The sequence below is a fragment of the Lotus japonicus genome, chromosome 6 (assembly GCF_012489685.1).
Source record: "Lotus japonicus ecotype B-129 chromosome 6, LjGifu_v1.2".
NCBI classification, from domain to species: Eukaryota; Viridiplantae; Streptophyta; class Magnoliopsida; order Fabales; family Fabaceae; genus Lotus; species Lotus japonicus.
In genome coordinates, this window is record NC_080046.1 from 8958499 (window position 1) to 8974962 (window position 16464).

Genomic DNA, 16464 nt, shown 5'->3' on the forward strand with positions numbered 1-16464 from the left:
ACTCCATGTAGTTGATAGACAACTCTATATAAACCTTGTACGAAGGCATGGGTTACTGCCCGATGAAAAAGTAATAATGTTTTACTAGTCATGACATGTTGTAAATACTTGGTCATTTGATGATATGAAGAGCCAAATTATTTATAATAAGTAATTTTGACCAAATCATTCAAGTTACTTGAAAATTTATCTTATGACCGAAAGTGCAAAAGTCTAAATATACTCTTCCCAACCCCATCAAGAGTCATGAATATTTCAATACACAAGTCAGGAACAAGTAATTTTTTAAAAGCAAATAAGATAAGTGATCCAAATCTGTTCCATATATAAGTGGCAATTTGAAGATGGATCTAACTCTAAGCAAAGTTCTTCTTTCCCTCAATTGTTAGTGTTAAAGTACCATTTCTCTTCAATGTGAACCCAAACAAAGTGTTGAGGTGGAATTTCACCAGAAAAAACCTTCCCCCTTGCCATAATTTATATGCTGCACTCCCTGTTGTTGACAACGAAGTTCATTCTGTCTTTTGTCCACCGTTGACAACATCACCAACAACAATAACTTTTTCTTTGAATCATTTTATCAAACACCATTCATTTTCCATCACAGTCTTTATCTTTTCACCCAAATTTTCAACATAGTTTCCTACTTTCCTCGTACAATAGACTATGCTGCAACTTCAACACAAGCTCCTAGCCTTGACCCTGTTCTTGTTGTGGTCATGGAGGAGCTTTCACGGTGCACTGGGTGACCCTCAAACGCGGTTAATCAACAAGGGTTGCAGCCAATACAACGCCACCACCTTGTCCACCTTCAACCAAAATCTGAACGGGACTCTTGCGGATTTGAAATCGCAGGTGAGTAATCAAAGCAAGCGTTTTGCGACGGCGCAGGAAGCAAGGGGAACGGACCCTGTTTATGCTATGTTTCAATGCCGGGATTATCTCTCTGCAGCTGACTGCGCCGCCTGCTTCACCGTCGCCGCCGCTCAAATCAGGAATTGCTCAGCCGGTGCCAATGGGGCCCGTGTCATCTATGATGGTTGCTTCCTTAGGTACAGTACAGCTTCTCCACCTATGATTATTTGTCTAATTATTTAGTATATCTTATGCTTAATTGCTTATTACTACTCTACTTGCTTAGTATATTTTAATATATCATAAATTTAAATTATATACTTTAATCATATAAGGAATTTGATCCAGTTAGTAGGAGTAGAAGATTTTTTTGAAAGGTTGGACTTTTTTGAAGATGATTAATTAGAGCCGAATAAAAAACTTTAATTAGTAAAAAACTAGTTTAGAAATTTTATAAACATACAACCAAATATATATCGACACAGAGTGAGTGACACAAATAAACAAAGTGGCATGTTCTAGATAATTTGGGAAACATGTCATGGGGAATTAAGGTCTAAGTTGTGGGTTGGAGGTGGACTTTTAGGTGAGGTATGCATCAAATTTAATGCCACACGCCATGCCTTTGTCACTTCATATTTTTTTAATACGCCTGCACCTCGCCGGCAACAACGGTGTAGTGATTAGTGATTCCAATGATATATTCACACCTCATATTTTATATATTTTATTTTTATATATTTTTATTTTTATTTCTTTTCTCTTATCACTTATCACATTTTATATTTTCTCTTTTTTATTTTTTTCTTTTCTTCTTATCTCTCTCATCCATCTTTTTCCACCTTAAAAATGCGGTGTGAACAAACAGTTATTCGTACTGATAATACATCATAATAAATTTATTATATAGTATTATCTCACAAAATTTAAATTTAAGTTATCTCATTGTTCATAATTTTTTTAGAATAACGATTATATTGAGATGAGCTAGAGTAGAAATAGGGAGGGTAGAAATAATATAAAATATAAATGAGACTTATGACCTAACCTATATTAGGCTCATGCTTAAAAAAAGTAGGTTTTTAAATAGATTATCAAGTCAGATAAAACTTTCAAGATGCTAGGTTAAGTCCTAATTTTTTTATTTAACAAATAACAGGTCCGATCTTAAATTTTTTAAATAGGTCACACCTATTTAAATAAGGTTTAGTGACTTTAGTCTAACATTTCCACGTCCAGGTAGAAATAGTTGGATATTGTGAATTTTTTTTTAAAATAGGTCTAACATACATTCAAAAATTCAGGTCAGAGTCTAACACATTTAACTATATAAATAAATGAATAAGTATTTAATTTAATATTTCATAATAAAAATTCAATGTAAAAGTAATTAAAATAATAAAATAAATTAATATTAAGGGAAATTATGGGTTTGGTCCTCCGGATGGTGGAGCTCCCCTGAGCATACCTAGTGACCGAAAACACTGACTTATCCGCGAATTTTTTAATTAAAATTTAAATGACACATATGTAATTAATAATTGAATTAACCAAAATTATTAATTAAAAAACTTAATCCATAATTAACTAAACTAATTTAATTTTTACATGAACTAAACAAACATAATCTTCATCATTTTCACCCCAAATTCATCTTCATCTACCCATAAAACACAAACCACAAACACTTTTTTTTTCTTCCAGAAAACACAATTTCCATAACACCAAACTCATACAGATGTATACCAGGCCATTTATTTTCCATACACTCATAGAGTGCATATAATTTCTATTTGTCAGAAGAACTGGGGTTTTATGCGATTTGGTACTAGATGTATTTTGTTTAAGATGTCAATTTCAATATTGACTACTCATGTAATTAATTTAGCTCCACTGCCAATCAACTCATCCAAAAACTTCCAATACAGTATGTTCATTTTGGAAAGATTTTCAGGTTTATACAACTCTAATATCTTGATGATCATACTTTTTTTATCACTATGAGTTCCCTTTGTTTTCCTTTTCATTACCTCAGCAAGTTACCTTAACACAAATTACCAAGAAGACGTATGCACATTATTTGCTATGTGAGTATTTTGTTTAAATTCTCAAAATATGTTTTCATGACATGTATTAAGGTACGAGAGCAATGGCTTCTTCGATCAAACCACTCTACCCGGCAACAGTATGATTTGCGGAAATGAGACTGCAAATGGAGCCTCTACTTTCACTGCAACTGCACAGCAAGTGCTACAGGATCTACAAACAGTAACACCAAAAATCACTGGTTTCTTTGCAGCTACCAAGACACCAGTGGCTGGTGGTGCAATCTATGCCATTGCACAATGTGCTGACACTGTCACAGAGAGTGGTTGTTTGGATTGCTTGACAGTAGGATTCAACAACATACAGAGTTGTCTTCCCAATTCAGATGGGAGGGCATTTGATGCAGGGTGTTTTATGAGATACTCTGAGACATCCTTCTTTGCTGATAACCAGACCATTGATATCACACCCTTCTTAAAACAAGGTATGATTAGATTGCTTACTTTACATTGTTTGTGGAAGAATGATAGTATATTTATAGAATGTTTGGAAATCATTACAGAATTGATTTTTAAGCCAAACTGGGGTAGCTTTTGGATGCCAAAATTAATCATGACAAAAATTAACACGTTTGGATTAGGGTTGTCATAATTAATTTTGGATAAATTTATGTTTGGATGTATTTATGAGAAAGTTGTTTTTGTATGGTAATATTGTGAGATCCAGTTGTGAAATATCAGAATTGATTATGTTCGACGAATAAGAAACTCTCTCTAGCTTCTACCAGAATTGATTTTGGGAGTGAAATTAATTCTCCAATATGACTCCCAAGTCCCAAACATACTGTTGTCATCCAGAACTATTTTTACTCTATTAGAACTGATTATGAGCTTCTCCAACAGGAAACCATTCACACTAAATGGGAGCTTGCACTTTACACTCAAAGATTAACGGCTTTCTTCTCTTGCAGGCGGTTCAAGCAAGAAGGGGGCTATTATTGGTGGTATTGTTGGAGGTGTAGGTCTTGTTGTAATCCTTCTTGCACTATTTGTCTGGCTTAGAAGGTACAAGAAACCCAATAGGCATCCTAGAGGTGAGTGAGACAATTTTGAAAGTGTTTTAATTCGCAATTTCATACCCAAGACTAAACAACAATAGCATGTCAGTTCATGGTTGAAACTTGATGTCCTTGCAGGAGACTTCTGCTATTTCATGTTTATTCTATGGAGAGAATAATTTTTTTGTACATATTTTTTGTAATATGGATTGATGAATACATGGACTCATTTATATCTGAAGAAATTCCTAAGTCCTAACTATATGTTCTTTATTAGGTGACATATTGGGAGCAACTGAGCTGAAAGGTCCAGTTACCTACAGGTACAAAGATTTGAAGTCTGCAACAAAAAACTTTAGCAATGACAATAAACTAGGAGAAGGAGGTTTTGGAGATGTATATAAGGTATACTTAAGCTATTTTTCAACATAAAATTACATGTTAAAAAAAGTAATGATTCTGAGTGAATCTATGTTTAGTACAGGAAAAATTGATTATAGTTATTCCTCTAGCTATTAAGATAGATCACTTTGAATATTTAGAAGACTCATAATCTTCAATTTACTGAACAGGGCACTCTAAAAAATGGTAAAGTAGTTGCAGTCAAGAAATTGCTATTAGGCCAATCCAGCAAGATGGATGAACAATTTGAAAGCGAAGTGAAGCTTATAAGTAATGTTCATCATAGGAATCTAGTTCGACTTCTTGGATGTTGCACAAACGGCCCAGAGAGAATCCTTGTATATGAATACATGGCCAACAACAGTCTTGACAGATTCTTATTTGGTAAAAACTCATGTCAATCTCTAATTGAAGCATTTGTGAATCTCTATTGCATATACGTTCCTCTTTCACTCAATCCATTTAGCATTGAATTTCCAAAACAGGTGAAAGGAAGGGTTCTCTCAACTGGAAACAAAGGTATGACATAATTTTAGGCACTGCAAGGGGTCTGTCCTATCTACATGAGGATTTCCATGTTTGCATCATACATAGAGATATAAAGACCAACAATATCCTCTTGGATGATGATTTTCAGCCTAGAATTGCTGACTTTGGGTTGGCAAGGCTTCTACCAGAAGACCGATCTCATCTCAGCACAAAATTTGCAGGAACATTGTAAGTCCACACATTTACTTCTATTATAGCATGGTGGTTGCTCACCTCGTCCCTTAACCATGAGGTCGCAGGTTCAATCCTTACCTAAAGGAAAGAAGCACATTTTGTGACCAGCCGTTTACCGCTTAGTGCGAGCACTCACGGTGAAGGGATTAGTTTTTGTTGTTGGTGGTCCCCAGGCTCACAAAAAAAAGTCTTACCCGTCTAATTGAGTTCAGCTATATGGATCACATGATCCATATTAATGTTACAACCAATTGTACATTGGCTGCCGCTGGCTCAACACAAGCTTCCTCCTTTACCCGAGCTTAGAATTGGCAATGACACAACATAGGCAGAGTTTCCACCCTCGATGCTATATGTAACTATTCTTTTATGAAAAATGCTAACAAATTGTGCACTTGTCAGGGGATATACAGCTCCTGAGTATGCACTCCATGGTCAGTTATCAGAGAAGGCTGATACCTACAGCTTTGGTGTTGTAGTCCTAGAAATCATAAGTGGCCAAAAGAGCAGCGAATTGAGGGATGATGCTGATGGTGAATTCCTCCTTCAAAGGGTAAGCAATTTTGTTAATACTCACCCCAAGCTACCTCTATGGTAGAGTTAGGTCTAACCCGCATTCTACGAAATTTCACGGATATACAAAGAAGAAGAAAGTGTCATTTTTCCTTTTAAGCATTTGCTATATTGACTTATTTTTCTTACTTTATAACAGGCATGGAAACTGTATGAGGTTGAGAGGCACTTGGAGCTAGTTGACAAGACATTGAACTCTGAGGACTATGATGGTGAAGAAGTGAAAAGAATCATAGAGATTGCTTTATTATGCACTCAAGCTTCAGCTTCTGCAAGGCCAACAATGTCTGAAATTGTAGTCCTTCTCAAAAGCAAGAACTTATTGGTGCACATGAAGCCAGCCATGCCTGTCTTTGTCGAATCAAACTTCAGGCCCCGGACAGACACATCTACCTCAACTGGTTCCTCTACATCTAAATCTAATGCTACTGTTTCCACTTCTGTACTATCAGCTCGATGAATATATTGAGGAGAAATAAAGGATTTGAAGTTCTAAAAAAAAGAGCATTTCTTCCATTATCCCTCAAATATGAAAGTATAGTGTGAAATAATGATTACTTGATGGTTATTTCATTGAATAGAATCGATGGTTTTTTCATAACCAAGCACATAAAATATTTCTTACATCTTCCCAATTCTTCATAGTATAAGCTTTTCCAAATCTATACAAAAACTTTCTAAATATGATGGTATGTCGATATTAGAACTGTTTATATAGATACTATACAAAAGGACATTTAAAATCACGTTTAAAATTCTCTCCTCCTCAGTTATCCCTCTTATATTTTCTCATTTTTTGCTGTACTTTCTTAGACTTCTTTTCCTTATGCTTATTCAGTTAAAGTACATATAACATGGTATTGTCGAAATGACCATGATAGGGGTAGTTTAGTCATAGTCATAGGTATGCTAATAGAACACTACAATACCTAATTTTACCCATATCTACATATATTTATAATATTTTATAATTTGTATTTAATTTTTTATTAAGTTAATTAATTATTGCGTCGATAATGTTTTAATAGTTAGAAATTATGTTTGATTTTTTTTTTCAAATGAGATACTATTTTCTTGGTTGATTTTAAGCGTTAATGCTTCTTACAAAAAAAAAAGGTGTTAATGCTATCAAACAAACACATCACATGAAACTACACCAAATTATTTTATAAGAGATGATTACATATGACGTATAATAAAATGTCTGTAATTTTCTAGTAAATATTTTTTTTTTTAACTTTTGGAAGGGAGTGACCACATGTTTATATGAAAACATGCAAGTGCAACCAGATTCTTATTTTTTAAAGATCATTTATTTCTAGCTGGCGACTCGAGCAGCCTAAAGATTTGACCTTAGCCTTCTATATAAATGAATGGGTTAAATACGTTTTTGTCCCTAAACATTGGCCGAGATTTGGTTTTCGTCCCTCGTCTGCGTAACTTCTGGATTAGGGCCCCAGACTATGGTCGGCTTTTGATTTTTGTTCCGGTTTGGGGCCCTAATCCTGAAGTTACGCCGACGAGAGACAAAAACCAAATCTTAGGGACCAAAAACGTATAATGGATTTTCATTCATCCTGATTTCATTAATTCAAAATAATTAATGAAAATATAAAAGAATAGTTCATGTGACCTGAATTTGATAAGTTGTAGCTAGTTCTATAGTTTACACGGTAGAAAGTATAATGGAGAGAGAGAAATAGGGCAGAGAATTTGAGAAGAGATTGTGCTTCAAACATGCACAATCGACAAGTTTGAAATCCTAGCCTCAATTAACCAACCGTCATCGAATGAGAATCAATGTTGCAGAACTATTCATATTAGGCTTGGATCTTATTCCAAAACAAACTTGACTTTTGATCATTTCCCATGATCGCATCCCTCGTTTTGGTTTTTTTTTTCATATATCTTTTGTCTGACATTTAAATGCCGCCAGGATTCACTTTAGGGCAACCACAATTTGCTTATTGTTGGATAACAATATTTTTTAATAAAAAAGTTTTTTTTTTCTTTTCATCCTCTCGAAATGAGAGGAGAGAGTGCACACAACATTTTTTCTTCTTCTTTTTTCTTTTCTCTTTCTATCATGACAAACAACTTTCAAAATAAAGTTATGATTCATACACACCTTCACCCCTTTTTTCACCTTCATTTTCTATCTATTTTATCATTATTCAATCAAATCACCTGTCACATTTTATTTTTTACTTTCCACCTAAAAGTTATGTCGGCCAACAGGGCCGGCCCTGGGCCTGTGCAAGCAGGCCCACAGCCCAGGGCCTCCAAAAAGAAGGGGCCTCAAAAAAAAAATTGAATACTTTTTACAGCGTTTTTCTTTAAAAAAGCGCTTTAAAAAGTCGATCTTTTACAGCGCTTTGTACCGCTGTATACTATTTTACAGCGGCTAGAAGTCCAAAGCGCTGTAAAAGGCCTTTTTTTGGTTTAGTGTACCTATTAAACTTTCTCCAAAAAAAAATTTAGGGGTCCATTTTTATTATTAACCCAGGGCCTCCAAAATGTCGGGACCGGCCCTGTCGGCCAAAAGTGTTTTTTTTTTACATGAAGTATGTACAAATATAAATAAATATTTGTTACCGAATCGAATGTAGACTCCCAAGCTAACGATGAGTGTTCGATTCCCGCTACCCGCTTCTATCCTATTTCCCAATTTATTCTATTTGAATATATCCTTTTCTATATATCCTATATATACCTATATGAAGAAGAAATCATGTAAGGAGGGCCTCGAGCCAATGTTCGAGTATCATGCGCTACAGTGATTTTAGAAGATGGTGCTATTACAGTTGGCAGTGAACTCTCTCTGAGCAACTTCCAAATGAGGCCGTACACCTTTCTGGGCCAATAAGCTCACGGGTGGTTATGGAGAATCTAGCTACAAGAGAAGCGAGATAGAGAGCTTTCCCCCCTTCCGCCCGACATTGGAATTGTATAGGACTCGACCTCTCCTTTGCGAGTACCAACTTTAAGAGTAAATTTTTTCTGCACATGAGAGTTGTCAACAACTATAGAAATTGGAGTCCTTTGAGCAGGGTTGGTCAGCTCAACATTTTCCTTTTGCTCGGCATTTGCCTCAACCTGTTGATTCGTAATAGGCATCGCATAACCTTATCAAGGGGAAAAAAATCACCATTTTAGGATAGAGGATCTTGATCTGAATGAACCACCCATTTTATTACTTCATTATAGCCGCCACCAATAAAAATAATCTAAATTAAAAGAGTAATGATACACAAACATACAAATATTGAGACAACCTCATATTTCTTTTATATATCTCTCTTCTATAATATATTACATTTATTATTATTTTTATCATATATTACATTTATTATTTCTGTTTCAATTCTTTTTCTTTCCACGTTCAAAATTCTTTTTCTTTCTCATTTTTTTTTCGAAAAAAAAAACACACTAGCCCACAAATAAACAATAACATTCTGTTGTTAAAAAACAACCTTAACATTCTCGTCTATAGCTAGGTCATCGTCACAAGTCGTGGTGACTGGTGGGTACTTGTTTGGCAGGGAATCGCTGGAACATATGTGGAAGTAAACGCATAATTTTCTAGTATGCTCATTCGTGTTGACTACGTCTTCTCACTCATCACCCCACCACCATTCTCGCCTATATCATCATTAATCATTCTTCATCATAATTCAAAACCACCAATCTATATAATTTTCAGTTAGGAGCATATATATAGACTATTCTAATCTCATTCGTAATGTCTCTCTGGATATATAGTATCCACAAATTTTTCAAGTATTTGTTGGATATGAATGAAAAAGAAAATTCCTTTCACTTCTTATTTTATTTTGGTGAGTATATTAAGAAAATATTTTTATGACAACCTAATTGCTGTCATAATTCATAATTGAGTAGTAAGTGATTATGTAGTGAAATAAATTAAAGTCAAGTCATGATAAATAATAATGCTTCATATTTTAGTGATTAACAATGAGATGATATGATACATTTCGAAGGGCATAAAAGCATGACAGTCGAATCAAAACTCTCTACTTATATTATGAAACAATTTATTGATAAAACAGAAAATGAGCCAATAAATAATGACCGAAGATATGTTTTTTTTTAAGAATTTCGGGCTAGGCTTGTTGTTAGCCATATCCATAGTCGACAAGACTGGTTGCTCCAATTCTAGAGAGCTGCCATTCATATAAACGTTCGTATCAATGCAAACAAACAACTAAACACGAATAAATACTTCATATGTTATCCCACTCAATTTCGCTACTTTCTCTTAATTTCTTATCACATCATCAGTTATATATCTCAATCTCTTTTATTTTCTTTTATTTTCTGTCTAAGTCGTGTTACGGTATTCCTCCAATAATTTTCCATGTGATGAATATTATACACACACAACAATAGACTATTAAAACTAATGTAAGCCGCCAGCAAGAGCAAATAAACTAATGAAGTCCCAATAGTACTAATAGACACACACTTGTGAATTTCTTCATCATATATATTTGAAGTTATCAAGTAATCTGAGACACAGCTAAAGAATAAAGATGCAGATGCTGCAACTCAAGTTCTTACTGGCCATAACCTTGACATTGTGGTGGTGGAGCGACATCAATCATCACGGTGCAGTCGCGGCGCCGCAGACAAAGTTGCTGAACGCAGGGTGCAGCACGTACAACGCTTCTAACCTGCGCAGTTTCCATGCCAACATCAACGACACGTTTTCGGACCTGCGAGCGGAGATTAGGAACCAGAGCAACAACCACTTCGCGACGTCGCAGAAAGCAAGGGGGGAGGTGATTACCTTTACCATGCTTCAGTGCAGAAACTACCTCTCCAGAAAGGATTGCCTCGCTTGCTTCGACGCTGCTGATAAGAAAATCCGCAACTGCTCCGCCGCCAACGGTGCCAGAGTCATCTACGATGGCTGCTTCCTCAGGTAGGTGTTTTCAGCATGAAATGAGATGAACAACTAATCTTTACCTTAGTTTTTTTTCTTCTACTTCAGCATGAAGTTTAATCATTCATCGCCATCATAGGGCGTTCTAGCGTCCACCACCTATTCGGGTGGTAGTGAATGATTTTTTTTTGAAAGTAAACAATATATATGCATTAATCAAAGAAACGGGTAATAAAGCTATTACATCAGAGTTCACCAACGAAACTTCAACTATAGAAACCTACTTCACTCACACTGAATTAGCATAGGTGTCTGCGTTTTTAGCCAATAAATTCGCCATAAAATTACCAGACCGTCTAACAAACACAAAAGAAAAAAACATCAAAAATAGAAACAAGTAAATGACAATCCCTTCAAACAAAATCTAAATAAGATAAATTCGATTCCCTCTTCTTCCAAGCCTAAAGCAGTTTGAGGCAATTAATCTCGACCTGAACCCGCCAGAATCCCAAGTCTACCGCAAGCTTCATCGCCGGCCGCATGCTTTCGCCTGAGCCAGCAAGCTAGGGTGTTAAAGTTGACAGCGGGTAAGAAGTTGCAGAGGCCATAACCTCTCCATGGTCATTTCGCACCACCATACCCATCCCCGTTTTCTGTGATGGATTTAAATTTACTAAAACTAGTTATCAAAGAAGTGTGAATTAGCTACGGGAAATTTAGTTTTATAATTACTTTTTTTATAGATCGAAAAGATAACTTGCACATTTTAGAGATTGATCTCTGGACCTCCCTTATCCAACCCACATGTCATCTGACTCTTATCACTCGAGTAATTATTCGGGGACAGGTTTACAATTACTCTCATTTTCTATAAGAATGAGAAAATATTTTATATATCATTGATATATAATAATAAAAATGTCATTTTTTCACTTTTTAAAAATGTTTGTAGAAAAAATAGTAATACCAATAAAAATTATTTTCAGTATTTTTCTTGTATGCAAATATCTATTAATTCATGAACCAACTATTTTAAAGGACGCATAATTTTTTGGGGCCAATATATTCTTAACATTTAAAACGTAAAGATATTATGTCACAATTTTGTGGTTGAAACGGACAATAGTATATTTATTTTTTTTGAAAACGACAATAATATATTAAAGTCCTTATACTTGACACTTGTTTTTAATTTAGTCCATACATTACAATCTATGACGTTTTCTTTTTTTAAACGTACAATCTATGACGTTATACATTCAGTTTTAATTAGTCCATACAATTTTTATCCCTAAGCATAAGAAATGTTATGAATTACTATCTTTAAGAACAACCCTATCGGGTCGGGAACCGATGGTCAAGGCCTAGGCATGGTGGTTCGGGACCATGAGAGGGAGTGCATGTACGCTGCCACCAACTCTTATAGTATCATGTTGATCCGTTGGTGGCAGAGGCAATAGCGCTAAGGTGGGCCATAGGTGAAGCTTTGAAGCTGGAATTGGACACGATGGTGGTCGAATATGACTCTTTAGAGGTCATCTCATGTTTCTTAGGTAAACCATCGCCATTTTGGAACCGATCATCCGTATGACTGTAGAAGGGAGGGTAATAATGTTGCTCATACATTAGCTGCTAAAGCTTTAGAGTATTCAAATGTCTGTTGATGGTCTAATTTTCCCAATTTCATTAGATCACCTATTTTAGCGATCCTATGAAATGGGATATTTTTTGGTACATCGGAAAATATGAAATGGGATATTGATAACACCTTGTTCGGATTGAACAAAAAATAAATAAATAAACATTGCACGTGTACCGTAAAGCAGCCACCTATAAAAACATGTATGTGTACCCCTTAACTATCCCGCATTGCATCCAAAAACTGCTCTTCACAATTAAGCTAATACACCCATGAAATTCAACAACCAAAATCCTAAATTGAGCCCCTTCTCTTTGAAAACACCCATAAAATAAAGAACTTTTACTGATGACCGAAGATACCTTTAATCTGTTGTGCTAATTGTTTTTAAAATAACATAAGATGAAGACCAACTTGAAAATAATTATATGTGAATAGGATAGGAAAATTACTGTTTTTATACGAGTAATGTTTCATCCACACCTCTCTTTAGAGGTAGAAGAGAGGTGGAGAGGTGGAATGGTGAGAGAGATAGAAAGAAAAGAAAAAGTAAGAGAGAGAAAATATGAGATGTGATAGATGATAAGATGAGAGAGATAGAAATAGAAAAAGGTGGAAATGAAGTGTTTAAAAAATGAGGTGTGTATATATCATTACTCTTTTTATACAAATGTAGTTATAGTGAAAACAATGTTATGTTCTATACTTATTAATTAATAAATTCACGAAATAAAAAATTGTTCAAATCAAATAGAACCTAACTACCAGTGGCCACCGTCAATTGGAGTTGGCTTTGGAGTATTATCTAGCAATGAATTAATACAGTACATTACATATTTGGTACGGATAATTTTGCCGCACACACACCATATTAACATGTTATATCTATATCCTGCAGGTGAAAGTTTAGTGCCTACATGTCATTATTACTCAAATTAACGTGAAAGTTTACATGCACGCATGATTTAATTGTATAAATAACTATTGAGCAAGAGCCAATTTTCACTCAACTTTGATGTTGGACACTTGCAAAATGTGATAAGGTACGAGAGCGAGAGGTTCTACGATCAAACCAATGAACAAGGTGGCGGTGTGTCATGTGGGAACAGGACTGCTGCAAAGGATGTTAGTGCTTTTGGAGCAGCTGGAATACAAGCGCTTATGGACCTCCAAATAGCAACACCAAAAATTAAAGGCTTTTATGCAGCTACTAAGACAATGTTAGCTCCTGGTGGTGGCGGCGGTGCAATCTATGCCGTTGCACAGTGCGTTGAGACAGCCACAGAGACCAACTGTCTCAGTTGCTTGACAGTTGGATTCAACAACTTGCAGACTTGTCTTCCCAAATCAGATGGCAGAGCATTTGATGCAGGGTGTTTTATGAGATACTCTGAGACACCCTTCTTTGCTGATAACCAGAGCATTGACATCAAACCCTATTTGAAAGAAGGTAGAATTTGAATGATTCCATTTCATTGTTTTTGGATGAAGGCATAGTTAAATACAAAAAATTAGAATAATTTTATATGAATGTATATTGAGATTAAAATGGCAAACTAGGTGTGTCACAAACATAAAAAGTAGTACCTCATTTGGGAATAATGTCAACTTCTTTCCTGTTTTGCAGGAGGTTCAAGCAAGAAGTGGGTCATTATAGGTGGTGTTGTTGGAGGTGTAGCTCTTCTTCTGATCCTCCTTGCATTTTTCGCCTGGCGACGATTCAGAAAACCCAAGAGGGTTCCTAGGGGTAAGTAACTATGGAATCTTAGATCTCCGCAAGGGTTTGAATCCTCTCATGTCATATGATATTATCATGTTAAAGTTTGCGTTTAACTATTTTTTCATAAATGTTTACAGGTACCACTTATTTAATAAGAATGAAAATGAGAACACACAAATTTAACATGACATGTTCATGTGAAGCCTTCAAATGAGGGAACTCAAATCCATGATTACTTTCTTTTGACAGTTCTCTCAATAATTTACTCTTGAATATAAGTAATTTTGAACACCAAAATAAGCTTTACTTGTTTATTCATTAATCATTAAGAAATTCAAACTCATGTGTACCTCATGTGGCAGGGAATATACTGGGAGCAACTGAGTTGAGAGGTCCAAGCAACTACAAGTATAGTGATTTGAAATCTGCAACAAAAAATTTCAGTGATGAAAATAAACTAGGAGAAGGAGGCTTTGGCGATGTCTACAAGGTAAACTTAAGTAGTTGTACAATATTTCAAGTGAAAGAATGTTCAAAGAAAGTAATGTTTTTTAATGCAACATCAGAAAAAACCACTTTCACACTAAAAGAAATTCCAATTATGCTATTGAACAGGGTACTCTGAAAAATGGAAAAATAGTTGCAGTCAAGAAATTAGTTCTGGGCAAATCCAGCAAGATGGAGGATGACTTTGAAAGCGAAGTCAAGCTTATAAGCAATGTTCATCACAGGAATCTTGTTAGACTTCTTGGTTGTTGCAGTAAAGGGGAAGAGAGAATCCTGGTTTATGAATACATGGAAAACAGCAGCCTTGACAAATTCTTATTTGGTAACTCATATCAACTTCTACCTCAAACCATTTTCTCAATCTTTCTTATCTGTTTTCCTTAAGTGCATAAACTTGTAAAACAGGTGACAAAAAAGGCTCCCTCAACTGGAAACAAAGGTATGACATAATTTTAGGCACTGCAAGGGGACTGGCATATCTACATGAGGAGTTCCACATTTCCATCATACATAGAGATATAAAGACTAGCAATATTCTCCTGAGTGATGAGCTTCAGGCCAAAATTGCTGATTTTGGATTGGCACGCCTTCTGCCAGGGGATCAATCTCATCTCAGCACAAGATTTGCAGGAACATTGTAAGGCAAAACAACTGCATTCACTTAAATTTCTTGACATTTATTTGAGCAGTAAATATAGTAAAAAAGTAGAGAAAAGTTTTGTACGAAAGAATTTACCGCTCCCAAGTCCAAGGAAGTCAATTCCATATGGGCCGTCTGATCTAGATCCGGACAGCTTAAATTTTAATACATGCCTACCATTCGATCTTGATGAAAAACATGAGTAGACCGATCTTAATCGTACGGTCTAGATATCGTGAATGCATGAATGTAGGGTGTTGCTGATTGCACGTATCTCAAGTCCTAGGAAATGGATTCCCTGCAGTCGGGAATCCCTACATTATTCATGCAGTCATTGAATCTGAGCCCTCTGATCTAAATCGGATAGCTTAAATTTTAAGATATGTCTACATCTTGAGAAAAAATATGAGTTGAACGAGCTTAATGATACAGTCTAGTAATCGTGAATGCATGAATGTAGGGTATCCCTGACTGCACGTATCCCAAGTCCCAAATTATTATTACAAGTATTCTTTAATTGATTATGTAATGCATAATATGTACTTGTTGTCAGGGGATACACAGCACCAGAGTATGCAATTCATGGTCAATTATCAGAGAAAGCTGATACCTACAGCTTTGGTATCGTAGTCCTAGAAATCATAAGTGGTCGAAAGAGTACAGAAGTGAAGGTTGATGATGATGGTCATGAATACCTTCTTCAACGAGTAAGGAATTTCTCATAACTAGTAAAATGTTAAATATCACATGATATGCTGTTACCATATTACCTTATATTTGATTTTGGCTGAACAGACATGGAAACTGCATGAGAGAGGCATGCACTTGGAGCTGGTGGACAAGGCTTTAGACCCTGATGAGTATGATGGAGAAGAAGTGAAGAAAACCATAGAGATTGCTTTGATGTGCACTCAAGCTTCAGCTGCAATGAGGCCAACCATGTCTGAAGTAGTAGTCCTGCTCCAAAGCAAGAGCTTAATGGATCACCTGCAACCAACTATGCCTGTGTTTGTTGATACGAATCTCAGGTCCCGTGACGGCCACTCTACCTCAACTGGTTCTTCTATGTCAAATGCCACTGCCTCATTTACTATTCCCTCAGCCAGATGATTATCGGACGTAGTAAAGGGACTTGAATAAGAAAAGTAATTGAGGATTGCTCTTCATTTCAGATACATATCAATCATACAAGTCAATAATGTTTGGATTTGCCATAAGCACGAACTCGAAGTATGTTTTTTCCATAGCTACAAACAGCTAAGTTGATCGATGACATAAAGATCTAAGTCTCCTTCAAACAGCTTAGTTGACACATTATTGGAAAACTGGACATAATGAAAAAAAAATCTAATATAAGTTTCTCCTTTTAATCCAAGCTTGGCATAGGCTGTGTTAA

At 35.5% G+C, this 16464-nt stretch overlaps 2 protein-coding genes across 2 annotated transcripts; both read left to right on the forward strand.

Annotated features, from left to right (window-relative positions):
* Positions 1–354: 354 nt before the first annotated feature.
* On the forward strand, positions 355–6273 carry LOC130724198 (cold-responsive protein kinase 1-like). The gene is made up of 8 exons (XM_057575372.1): positions 355–1052; positions 2994–3385; positions 3872–3994; positions 4236–4363; positions 4531–4744; positions 4846–5077; positions 5486–5636; positions 5796–6273. The coding sequence occupies exons 1-8, from the start codon at positions 667–669 to the stop codon at positions 6114–6116; spliced, it is 1947 nt and encodes a 648-aa protein (XP_057431355.1). The 5' UTR covers positions 355–666; the 3' UTR covers positions 6117–6273.
* Positions 6274–10098: 3825 nt separating this feature from the next.
* LOC130724197 (cysteine-rich receptor-like protein kinase 2) lies at positions 10099–16438 on the forward strand. The gene is made up of 8 exons (XM_057575371.1): positions 10099–10601; positions 13245–13651; positions 13829–13948; positions 14284–14411; positions 14537–14750; positions 14834–15065; positions 15622–15775; positions 15864–16438. The coding sequence occupies exons 1-8, from the start codon at positions 10210–10212 to the stop codon at positions 16176–16178; spliced, it is 1962 nt and encodes a 653-aa protein (XP_057431354.1). The 5' UTR covers positions 10099–10209; the 3' UTR covers positions 16179–16438.
* Positions 16439–16464: the final 26 nt, after the last annotated feature.

Bases quoted from the DNA above. Each gene is read 5' to 3' on its own strand.
- LOC130724198 (XM_057575372.1), top strand. From the start codon at position 667: ATGCTGCAACTTCAACACAAGCTCCTAGCCTTGACCCTGTTCTTGTTG. The intron at 4,364-4,530 runs GTATACTTAAGC...TTTACTGAACAG, and splicing joins GTTTTGGAGATGTATATAAG to GGCACTCTAAAAAATGGTAA. The intron at 5,637-5,795 runs GTAAGCAATTTT...ACTTTATAACAG, and splicing joins GTGAATTCCTCCTTCAAAGG to GCATGGAAACTGTATGAGGT.
- LOC130724197 (XM_057575371.1), top strand. From the start codon at position 10,210: ATGCAGATGCTGCAACTCAAGTTCTTACTGGCCATAACCTTGACATTG. The intron at 13,652-13,828 runs GTAGAATTTGAA...CCTGTTTTGCAG, and splicing joins CAAACCCTATTTGAAAGAAG to GAGGTTCAAGCAAGAAGTGG. The intron at 15,066-15,621 runs GTAAGGCAAAAC...ACTTGTTGTCAG, and splicing joins ACAAGATTTGCAGGAACATT to GGGATACACAGCACCAGAGT.